The sequence below is a fragment of the Hemitrygon akajei genome, chromosome 4 (genome assembly GCF_048418815.1).
Source record: "Hemitrygon akajei chromosome 4, sHemAka1.3, whole genome shotgun sequence".
In the NCBI taxonomy this organism is placed as follows: Eukaryota; Metazoa; Chordata; class Chondrichthyes; order Myliobatiformes; family Dasyatidae; genus Hemitrygon; species Hemitrygon akajei.
Window position 1 is genome coordinate 120,848,386 of NC_133127.1, and position 12,252 is coordinate 120,860,637.

At 39.3% G+C, this 12,252-nt stretch overlaps 1 protein-coding gene across 1 annotated transcript in view; it reads right to left on the reverse strand.

Moving 5' to 3' along the window:
* Positions 1-2,334: 2,334 nt before the first annotated feature.
* The window catches only part of cnmd (chondromodulin), a 62,180-nt gene continuing 52,262 nt past the window's right edge, over positions 2,335-12,252 (reverse strand). The window contains exon 7 of the mRNA XM_073043206.1: positions 2,335-3,013. Coding sequence (XP_072899307.1) covers positions 2,789-3,013 — 225 coding nt within the window. The 3' untranslated portion in view covers positions 2,335-2,788. The remainder of the gene's footprint in view (positions 3,014-12,252) is intronic.

Below are 12,252 nucleotides of genomic sequence, written 5' to 3' on the forward strand. Positions count from 1 at the left end.
AGAGACCTGATTGCTGCAGCTTTCGCCTGGTAGATTGCTCCCCTCTAACAGCACTCAAAGTGATATACTTGTTATTGAGGGGAATGTTGATAGGGGTACATTGCATCATCTGCCTACTCCCTTTCTATCTCCCTCCAGTCACCTAGCTACCTGTCTCCTGCAACTGAGGTGTAAGTGCCTCCCTGTAGCTCCTATCTATCAACTTGTCATTCTCCCAAATGATCCATAGGGTGTCCAACTCCAACTACATTTCCATAACATGGTCTGCAAGGAAATTCAGCTGGATGCATCCCTTGCAGTTGTAGACATCAAAGAGACTGGAGGTTACCCTGATTCCCACATCATTCAAAAGGAATGCTCCACTTCCCTGGGGTTCCATTCTCGCTGCTTTACTTGTGCAAAAACAAAGGAAGAAAGAGAAACTCACCACTTTACCCTTTGCCTCTTCTCGCTGAAGCCTCTCGATATAAAGCCTCAGTCCTTCACTCTATCCCTGCCCAGTCCAACAATGGCCACTCCCACAATGGCTGCTCCACTTACTCTTAACTTCTGCATTTAGTCTTGATGATGCAATGTTAATTCTACATCCCATCCCTTCTCTGATGTATCAGATTTTACCCATTTATACTTACAATGAGGCCCAATGAAAGCTGAAAAAACTGCATCATGGCATGCCGCAGCCTTCCGAACTCATTGCTGAATCCTAAAATAATTCAATTTTTCAGTCTGTATCACTCATCCAACTGTGATATTCAATCAGTTTGTTTGTTTTTCTCTGGAAATAAAGAACATGCTCACCCTAGCCTGCTAGACAAGTCCTCCTGCTCTGCAGTTCTCAACTCCCACATTCCTTTGTCTACATTCTCATTTTCTAACTGGTCCCATTCACTCGCTCACCATACAACCTAATTTACAGCTTATCCCCATGGTCAGCTCAGCTTTACCCTAGGAGAGACACCACCCCTTTCCCGCCTTCCCTGCAGTGCATTCTCCTTCCCATTTCTAACTGAGTCTTCAACCTAAGCTGTTCATTCTGTTTCTCTTCCCAATGTGTGGCCTGATCTGTTGAATATTTCCAGCACTTTTTTAAATGAAAGAAAATAATTGCTTTCTCTACCAACTGTAGGACCAAACTATTAAATCTGGGCATTTAGATTTAAAAAAACTTGTTAATCTTAAATTTACATTTAATCTCATCTAATGCTCTATACATATCATAAGAAGCAATTTGATTTACAGTTTGACGATTCCCCATCTGTTCATGCATCCTTGAACGCTCACGTTGAAATCAGGAACACATGCTTGATAAGCATTTCACCAGACATCACTTACTTGTGTTTGTTAGAGATTGGATTGCCTTCCAAAAGGATTGTTGCAAGCTGTCCAAACAACCATGTGTGGAAACTAAATTATTAATTCCATAATACAAAAGGACATTAAACTTCCTCTTTTCAAATCTTGTGAGCTCACTGAGGCAGAAAACTACCTGGGTGTCTGTATGTTAACACAAGATATATATTTGTGCTTGCACCCATTTCTGACACTTTTTATCCAAAGCTTATTCATTGTTGCTCCTGATAGGTGCAGGAACTCATCAGTTATGTCAGGGGTCCATTACTGTGAACGGTTCATAACTCGACTGGTTTGTCAATCAGAAATGAGGCTTCAAATTCAGTTCTGGCTGCAGCTGGCAATTCTGTTCACGTCTCCCAAATGCATGAGTTGTACATGAATTGGGTGTTTGTAACTGTAATTTATCTGAATGGCCTATTCAATATAATCTCTCAAATCAGTAGGAGTTACTAATTTAGCTCCTGCCTTGTTATTTTATTGTGTGTGTAAAGTTGCTAAATGTTGATCTAAAATAATCCACCACAAAAATACTTGTTTTTAGATATGTATATATTTGTTTAAGCATTTGGATGGCATTACTTCACCTCCCAATATTGACCAATAATAAAGCTGCAGACTGTGCTTCTCCTGTCTGTTTTTCACCAGCTCCACTCATTGTCAATTCTTAGGAGCATTAAAGCTTCATGTTGCCTCTAATATTTCCACTTTGCTTTAGGGAAGTTTGTTTTTAAACCAGTGTGATATCAAATGCTTAGTATGTGGGTGGGAAGGGATGGGGGGCAATCAAACTCACATTCCACCAACATAACAAGACTTAAAAATATAAATTACAAACATTTTTTGCTGCTAACAATCAATAGGGCATGTTCTTATTTTTTTAACTTTTATTTACCAGGAAACATGAAATCTGGTTGGTCATTTGAAATATCTATGCCACACACAGGAGAGGGATATGAATTTAACTGGAAAACAACACACAAATGCACAACATTCTTTAATAAATGGAAAATGGAAACTCCAGAAGCATAAAAACAGAAGACATTTTACAGTCCTAGCCATCCAGTACTATTGTAATAATTGGGTCTCTTTGTTCCAGAGTTACAAGTACACCACCAGCTGGTTATGTTATCTGTACAAATCAAGATCGAAGCACACATACACGCTGCTGTATGCTTTATTGCACACTTATGAAGCTCTGCACAAGTTTTCTAAATAAACAAGCTCATCTTATGCAATTTGTCTTGCATAATTTGGCGTGGCTTTACACAGTTTGGAGCACAGACTGATTAGTTTTAACAGATAAGATTATAAAAGGTACTTTCAATCATATGACAATCTGAACATTCTTTCCAAAAATAGCTGTTAATTAAGTTATGGTCAATATTTATTTACCATGGGGCTGCATTTTATTTAAAACATGTGACTTCCTAGCAGCTTACAATACACCAAGAATACGTCCTACCCACCAGGAGCATGGCATAATCAGCCTACAAGCAACTCGGCACCCTTGGTAATTATAAGGCCAGGGTATGTAGCCACCCAGCGGTTCACATATACGTTGGCAGTGTGAATAACTGCGTCTACACTCAGCACAACATATCCCTTGGTGATCCAGCATGGGGTCAAAGGTCATGGTGGCACCCTCGCCTTCTAAGATCCTCTGGAATAACAAAAGAGAGATTTCAATGCAGCAAAAGTTTGAAATTACTCTTCCATTTCCTTTGAAAAATCATTCTTTTCCAAGTAATTAAGGTTATACTAAAATCTCACACTATACTTAAACAAGAAAAGAAAAACAAGTATTTATTTCAGAACTGTACTGAGGTTAAAAACTGATCTTATGCTATGAATTTGCAAATTCCTTTACCAAATAGTATAAACAATTTGGCAATAGGTTGTTAGCCCGTATGCCAAAATTTAATAGAGTATTTATCGTTACTATTTATAAATGCTTTATTCATCTATTTCACATTTACTTCATCAGAATTTCATCAGCAGCCCATGTACTGGATTTTCAAACAGTCAGCTGTCATTTTTTTCAGGTACCCCATCTTGTCTCCCTGTCCCCTCCCAGTGCAAGACAATTCAGTTCACTGGCTTTCAGGACTTCTGCCAATGCTACACTGAATTGGGTTAATAACCGAAGGTTAATTCTGTTCCTTCACCATCTCTCATCAAACCCACTCTCTATTCAAATGTACAACTACCATCACCCCAGCACCCTTCGCCCTGACAGCTGCTAAATGCTGCTTTGAGCCTCTCACAGCAATGTAGTGAGAGTGGAAATCCAGTGAGTTGTTTGTTCAGAACTTCCCTTGTTTCAGGCTGTTTCTCTAAACCAACGGCATCATTCCATTCAATCCAATTCCATAGTGATGGAAGATGATAATCGTTGTCAAATACACAATGAGATGGAATATCCATGGTGTTAAAGTAGTAATTAAGACACTATGGTGAATTGGAATAAGTCATTGCCTGAGGAAGTGGCGCAGGCAGACACTCTCACAACAGTTAAGATGTGAGAAACACGCACTTGAAACAGCAACTCAGAGAAGATGATGGACCAAATGGGGTATTTTGGTGATCTGAAGGAGCTGTTTTTGCACTCTGTGACACCGATTATTACTTTTAAATACTATTAGAGAACTTCAGTTATCATATTCCCAGAAGTGAATTTTGTGGAAGATTTTTTTCTCATTTGTCCCGTAAAATTTGGGGTGTTTATTCAAGTGATTTGCATTGGATTTTTTTCACAACGGATAGGAAAATGACATTCATATTTCATTGTGTGTAAAGTTCTGTTGGTGTTAAACTCAGTGGCCACTTTATTAGGTACCTCTGGTTCTCAATGAAATGGCCACTGACTGCTGGAGAGTGGTCCTCCGCTGCTGTAGCCCATCCACTTCAAGGTTTGATGCTTTGTGTGTTCCACTGTTGTAACGTGTGATTATTTAAATTACTGTTGCTTTCCTGTCAGCTTGAATCAGTCTGAATATTCTCCTCTGACCTCTCTCATTAATGAGGTGTTTTCACCCACAAAACTGCAACGCACCGGATGCTTTTTGTTATTCACACTACTCCCTGTAGCAGTCACTGTGTGTGAAAATCCCAGGAAATCAGCAATTTCTGAGATACTCAAACCACCCAGTCTAGCACCAACAATCATTCCACCGTCAAAGTCACTTAGGTTAAATTTCTTCCCATTCTGATGTTTTGCATGAACAACAATTAAACCTCTTGACCATGTCTGCATATCTTTATGCACTGAGTTACTACCACATGATTGATTAGATATTTGCATTATTGTACAGGTGTATAGGTGTACCTAATGATGTGGTCTCTCAGTGTATATCAGTAATTAGCATATAGATTTATTATACAGTATAATTTTATATGTATCTTAATACAAAATCAATATATCACTTACTAATTTAATTGCTTTGCTACTTAAATACATTTCTATACACTAAGAATCTCAAGAATCCACCATTCTGATGCAACTGCCCTTAAATGGATGCAGATCCATTTCGATTGACAGTCACGATTTACAATATCCTGAGATGCCTTTATATAACTACCGATTAAACTTAATGGGGAAAATTAAAGTTCTCCAGGGTGGTGAAGGTGGGAAGGGGGAGTGAAATCTTTTGCATTCACTCATGTGACTCGTGTGCTGCAGCAGGCAAAACTTACAATTGTATGTGTGTAGCCTGCTTTCATTGCATTACCTCAAACACTTTATAGAAAAGGTTATGGAAAGCAAAATCACCGGCAACACTTTATAGCCTGTGTCTCCTGGGATTGAGTCTGCAGTTGATTCAGCTTAAAATCTGAATTAATCATTGCATCCATGTGCTGACATGCATCTCATTAATTCATAAAAAAGGTATAAAATGTCAACTTTTACCAAGTTGAAGGGCATATTCATTGATGTCATAACATCCTGCCATACAGACTAATTTCTTTTCGAATCTGATTGGGGATAAAAGAATCCATTTAAAATTATGAAATGTTTTGGTAGAGTAGATAAGGACAAAGTGTTTCCATAAGCAGATGGGTCAGTAAATGTAAGATAATTGGCAGAAGATCCAGAATGAAAATAAGGAGTTTTGTTTATTCATTACCTTTTTGTGATCTGCAGGAAATAAAAGATACAAATATAATATTCTTAAGGGAACTTGATGTATGCTTGAGTTAAAAAAAAACAATTGAGAGCTTTGTTGAAAGGACAAAATAAAGGAACAAGTTGGGTTGCTCTATCAAGGAACCAGTGTGATTAGCTGAAAGACCTCTGTTTTATAATTTAAAAATTTTGACCAATGTATGTTGCTAATTTAAATTCTGGCGAGACATATATGACCACCCGGAAGGTCACTCATGCTTAATAGGTTAATAGCAGCTGCAGGGTAACTATATTTACATACCATTTAAAAAATAAAAATAAGTTATACATTCAGAAATATTCAGTATTTATTCTTGATGGAACAGCCAATATGATCGGAGATCTCTTGGCAATATTATAAAATGCCCTTGGCATTCAGATGGCAAAAAGCAGGACACTGAAGTGCAGAGCGGCACCGCATCAAAGTGGACAGTAATGGAGTATGGAGTTGGCATGTACTGGTTTAAACTAATTAACTTACCACAGAATCATTGATTTAAACAGCATAGAAATGGCCTTTTGGCTCACTTTGTCTGTGCCAATCATTGCCTATCTATGCAAATCCCACTGCTTGCATCAATTCCATACCCATCTGTGCCTTCCTCATTTGTCCAAGTGCCTCCTAAATGTCATTACTGTTCCTGCCTCCACCACCTCTCTGGCAGTTCATTCCAGATAAATACTCTTTGTATGGAAAACTTACCCCTTGGGTCCCCAGTAATTTTTTTCTTCTCAGCTTAAAACTATTCTAATACCCTTACCATGGGAAACAGGCTCTAACTTCTATCCCTAACTATTTGTGTCACAACTTTATATACTGTATCTCTATCGCCTCAGCCTCCTTTGCTCCAGGAAAAACAGAACCAGCCTACCCCATATTTCCCCACCATCCAGGCAACATCATTATGACACACACAAGGAGCTCGGCAGGCCAAGCAGCATCTGAGGAAAAGTGTAAACAGTCAATGTTTGGGCCAAGACCCTTCATCAGGATTAGAAAAAAAAAGATGAGGTCAGAGTGAGAAGGTGGGGGAAGGGAGGAAGATGTACAAGATGGTTGGTGATTGGTGAAACCGGGAGGGGGGAGGGGTGAAGTAAAGAGCTGGTGAAAGAGATAAAGGGGTGGAGAAGGGGAAATCTGATAGGAAAGGCTAGAAGACCACAGACGAAAGGGAAGGAGGAGGAGCACCAGAGGGAGGTGATGGGCAGGTGAGGAGAAAAGATGAGAGAGGGAAATGGGAATGGTAATGGTGAAATGAGGCAATTAGCGAAAGTTGGAGAAATTGATGCCATCAGGCTGGAGGCTACCCCGATGTGGTATAAGGTGTTGCTCCTCCAACCTGAGTGTGGCCTCATCGCAGCAGTAGAGGAGGCATGCACTGGCATGACAGAATGGGTATGGGAAGTAGAATTGAAATAGGTGGCCACTGGGAGATTCTGCTTTTTCTGGCAGATGGTGTGCAGGTGCTCAGCGAAGCGGCCTCCCAATTTACACCGGGTGTCACCAACATACAAGAGGCCACATCGGGAGCACCAGATACATCGGCAGATGAAATGTCGCCTCACCTGGAAGGACTGTTTCAGGCCCTGACTGGTAGTGAGGGAGGAAGTGTAGGGTCAGGTTCGGCACTTGTTCTGCTTGCAAAGGTAAGTGCCAATAGGGAGAACAGTGGGGAGGAACTAATGGACAAAAGAGTTGCGTAGGGAGTGATCCTTGTAGAAAACAGAACTTGGAGGTGGTGGGATCCTGTTGGAGATGGCGGAAGTTACGAAGAATTATGTGCCAGACATGGAGGCTGGTGGGGTGGTAGGTGAGGACAAGAGGAACACTATTCCTGCTGGTGTGGTGTGACAACAGATTGTGCAAAGTTGAAGAGATGTGGGTGAGAGCAGTGTTGATGGTGGAGGAAGGGAGCCCCATTCTTTGAAGAAGGAGGACATCTCATTAATTCTGGAATGAAAAGCCTCATCCTGAGAGCAGATATGGCAGAGACGAGGAAACTAAGAGAAGGGGATGGCATTTTTACAAGAGTCAGGGTAGGAAGAGGTATAGTCCAGTGACATCATTGTGAATCTTCTCTGCACCCTCTTTAGCTTAATCATATTTTTCTTGTAATGCTGTGACCACAACACTCCAAGTGCAGACTAACCAACATTTTTTTACAACTGTAATTTGACATCTCAACTCTTATATTCAAGTCTCAGCCGATGAAGACAAACATGGCATGTGTCCTCTTCACCACCCTGTCTAACTGTGTTGCCACTTCCAGGGAAATGTGCGCTTGTACTTCTAGGTCTCTCTGTTCAACAACACCTTATACAGTGAAAGTTCTGTCCTGGTTTAACTTGCCTCTATGCATCATATCACCTTTGTCAGAGTGAAATTCCATCTGGCATTTCCTTGAGTCATAATTCCACCGCACCTTGAGAGTTTGAATTTGGTTTTAAGAATCTGAAGATAAAGATTTGCTCCTAGTAAAAGTGACTTTACAGCTATCAGATTCTTGTAAAAACCATCTGGTTTTGTACCAATGTTTGTAGGTCCCATTTTCAAACCAATTTAATAGACCTTTGAATGTCCCTTGACTGGTTATTCACCTGTATCAAACCATTTACAAAATAACACACTACAGAGTTAAAGAAAAGTGTTTGAGACCAATTTCTCAAATCATTCGGGACTGGGCATTAAGTGCTAGACTTGAAGACATTGCTCAGATCACAGAAATGAGAAAGGATTTAAAAAATCCTTGCTTTTTCTGTGATCAATGATTGTAAAAACTCTTGCTTTAAGAATCAAATCTCACTTTGGCTTGGGAATACAAAAATGATGATGATTCATCCTCATGGTTCATGGTCTACTTCCACCAAATTCAATCAAGATGATACAAACTTAACAAATACTGCAAACAATTCTTTTCATTATTTGAACTTTACATTTCCATACAGTAATATCATCTGAGTCAAACACAAATAGAAATATATATTAGCTTTCTTCCCAGATAACATAAATATCAATGAATTGAATTACAGTACGTTATTGCTTAAATTCCGTTCAAGCTTTTCTACCAACACAGACAAGATTATCAAATATCAAATTGAATATTGAATGTTATGAAATTATAAACAGGCCAAAACACTAAGAACATCTTGAGGCAAGTTAAGTAACAGATATACTATAGCTGGAGATTTAAATGGAGATGAGTAATGCATGCAGAGATTATATAACTATTCAGCATTTTCATAACCGTAATTTTATTTTAAGTCAATTTAATAGCAAATGTACATTATTCCAATCAATGATAGTTTTATTGTCATCCTTATTAGCTCTTGATATGCACTGTCTAATGCGAGAACTGTCAGATTCAATTATTCATGAGTGGATCATTTATAGTGCATGGCACATTTGAGTTCGGAATGATAGACAGCATTGAGATAATATAATAGTTGCTCTTTAAAATCTCTTCATAGTTAAGCCCTTTTTTCTGTTACATCCTAATTTCAAGTCTATATTTTCTTTATTGGATGGATAGAATGAGGTCCAGTGGCAACCAGTTCCAAAAGAGCCAAAACTAGCAATTACTCATTGATTGAAACTGTGGAGATTTTCCTGAATAGGCTTTGGGTAATAAAATAATTAAACCTTTATAAATATAGTAGGTTTAAATTTCATTACAGTTAGCACAAAGGAATCCTCCCCTGAGAGGCGCATTTAAAATATTCTGCGAGGCCCAGTCCTCTGTCAATTTTCTTTCCATTCTCATGACAACTTGGCAGACAACAATCAAAAACATCCTCTAGGGGTTCAGAGTTGTTATTATAGTCAGAATGTACCATAACACATGTAAAAATATGCAAGTATATATTGCATATTCATGGTCCTAAGTGAGTGTGTAACATTACAGTCCCTATACAAAATGTCTACTACAATGTTACACAATTATTTTTCATATTCATTGTCCATTCCCACAGAAAGGCACATCAATACTGACAATTAATCTCAATGCATTGGGGGTGCGTACAATTACCAACCCTTCAATTTCAAACACCATCAAATAAAGACAATTCAGAATTCCATTGAAGTACAATCATTACAATTCAATCAGATAATATCAATACTTGTAAAATTATATTTATCATTTTTAACACAGCATATTTTTAAAGAAGAATACAGAGGATAACAATAGTTAAGAACAAAAACTAATCAAAAAATAGCCAGAATTCCCCTTGTTTATTTGGGACTATGCTGCCCAACTGGGGCAGGAGATGGTTGTGTAAGTTTCTGACTCGTGTCAGTTCTGTGCACTTGTTTGCCGGTTGAACAGTACACCATGCTTGGAATAGACAGTTTTTAAAATAGTGCCAATTGCGTGTATTTGTATTCAAAAAGCAATGATTTTTGTCACTGATAGAAACATAGAAATCTACAGCAGATTACAGGCTGTTTGGCCCACAATGTTGTGCCGACCATGTAATCTACTCTAGAAACTGCCTAGAGTTTCCCTACCACATAGCCCTCCATCTTTTTTAGCTCCATGTACCTATCTAAGAGGATCTTAAAAGATCCTATTGTATTCGCCTCTACCACCTTTGCTGGCAGTGCATTCCACACACCCACGACTCACTGTGTAAAAATCTTACCTCTGACATCTCCCTTGACCCACTTCCATGCACCTTAAAACTATGCCTCCTCATGTTAGCCATTTCAGCCCTGGGAAAAAGCCCTGGCTATCCACATGATCAATGCCTCTCATCATCTCATACATCTTTATCAGGTCACCTCTCATCCTCTGTTGCTCCAAGGAGAAAAGGCCAAGTTCACTCAAACTATCCTCATAAGGCATGCTCCCCAATCCAGGCAACATCCTCTGCACTCTCTCTATAGTATCCACATCCTTCCTGTAATGAGGTGACTGGAATTGAACTTGGTGAAGTCTAGATAGATGGCAAGAAATAAGAAGTAAGAAAATTCAGAACCGTTTTTCTCACTGCAGTTTCAAGTTTTCAGGCTTTGGAGATGCCAGAAACAGCCTGAAGTAAAAATGAAACAATTTTACAACATCAACAAGTTAGAAACTACAAAGGATTTTAAGGTATTGACTACTGTCTTGAATGCTACAATGAAGATGAAGATTTGGAGAATGCAATCATCGAAAGCACTGTCTGAAGGCAGTCATTATCTGCACTAGGTGTCTGCATTGATTTTGTTCATTTACAGTTAATCTACCGAACATGGCAGTGTACATTGGATGAATTCATCTGTTGATAACTATTGAAACTACAGTTTTATAGTACTGTAACAGTGTTGTTAGTGTTCCAATTTGTTCTGTATTTCATTTAAATGCATAATTTGTTACTCAGTTAATTAATACTTTGTCTTTTTTCTACCTTTTTAACTATTTCCATGATACTGTGGCTAATTGGGCCAAATGTATTGGACTTGATGTGTCCCAATTAACCAGAATTCACTGTATTCTTTTGTGCGTAATTCTAAAATGTTTTATGAACATCCTGCTAAGAATGATCATTGCACGATAATTTTGACTGCATTATTATAGGCCTTCTGCATTACACTCCGTTTGTCTGACACCTATATGCTTTTCCAGATAAACTAGGAATGAGTTGACTTTGTAAGCTGAGACCCATTCTAAAAGGTGAAGAAAGGATTGTAATCCTTGGACTTGAACAGTGCAAAGCTCAAAGTTCAGGTTAAATTGATTATCAAAGTACATATACATTACCATTTACCATGTGTGAAAACAATATGCTTCCATATACTACAATAAGATTCTTTCTCCTGTGGGCATTTAGAAGAAAACAGAAATACAGTAGAATTTGAAAAATGATACATAAGTAGACAAAGGCTTACAAACTCTAATGACAAAAGAAAACAAACTAAACATAATACTGAGAATATGGGTTGTAGCAGAGTTTTTGAAAGTGAGACTGTTGGTCATAGACTCAGTTCAGAGTTGTGGTGAGTGAAGTTATCCATGCCAGTTCAGGAGCCTGATGTCTGTAGGGTCATAATTGTTCCTGACCTCCAAGAGGGCCACAATCTTGTCGTTGGGTTTGGAGGCTTGCGTGCCTTAATGACCCAGAGAGCAATGCAGGCTGGAGTCAGGGCTTTATGCTTTGCTTCTTGATATGGTTACCCATGCCAAACAGGTCAAAGGGTAGAGGTTAGAGTGGTCCACTGGATCTCCAGGTTCAGGGGTTCAGCTCAGGGTCAGTAACCCTGACTGGTAAAATAAAACTGTTGTGGAAATAGCAATGGAGAATCCTTCTACATCTCAGTACGATGCTACTCCTGAGTCTCCACCTGGGATTTGCATGACTGGCACTAGTGGAAACTGAGAGGAAGCTCCTGACATAATGAACAAAAACCCGAACACCACCAGAGATGGAGGACCTTCACTGCTGCCCCAAATGCTGGTGGCATAACAAGCATAAAGTAATTGTTGCTGAACCTGTTGGCGTGGGATATAAGTCCTGCATGATGGTAGCAGTGAGAGGAGAGCGTGGCCTGGAGTTTTGCAATGTTGGAGGAACTCAGCAGGCCAGGCAGCGTCTGTGGAAAAGAGGAAAGAGTCGATGTTTCGGGCCAAGACCCTTCAGCAGGACTGAGACTGAGCCAGGCTCCTTGGCCTGCTGAGCTCCTTCAGCATTTTGTGTGCTTTGCTTGGATTTCCAGCATCTGCAGATTTTCTCTTGTTTGTGGTGGGGAGTTTTGATGGCTG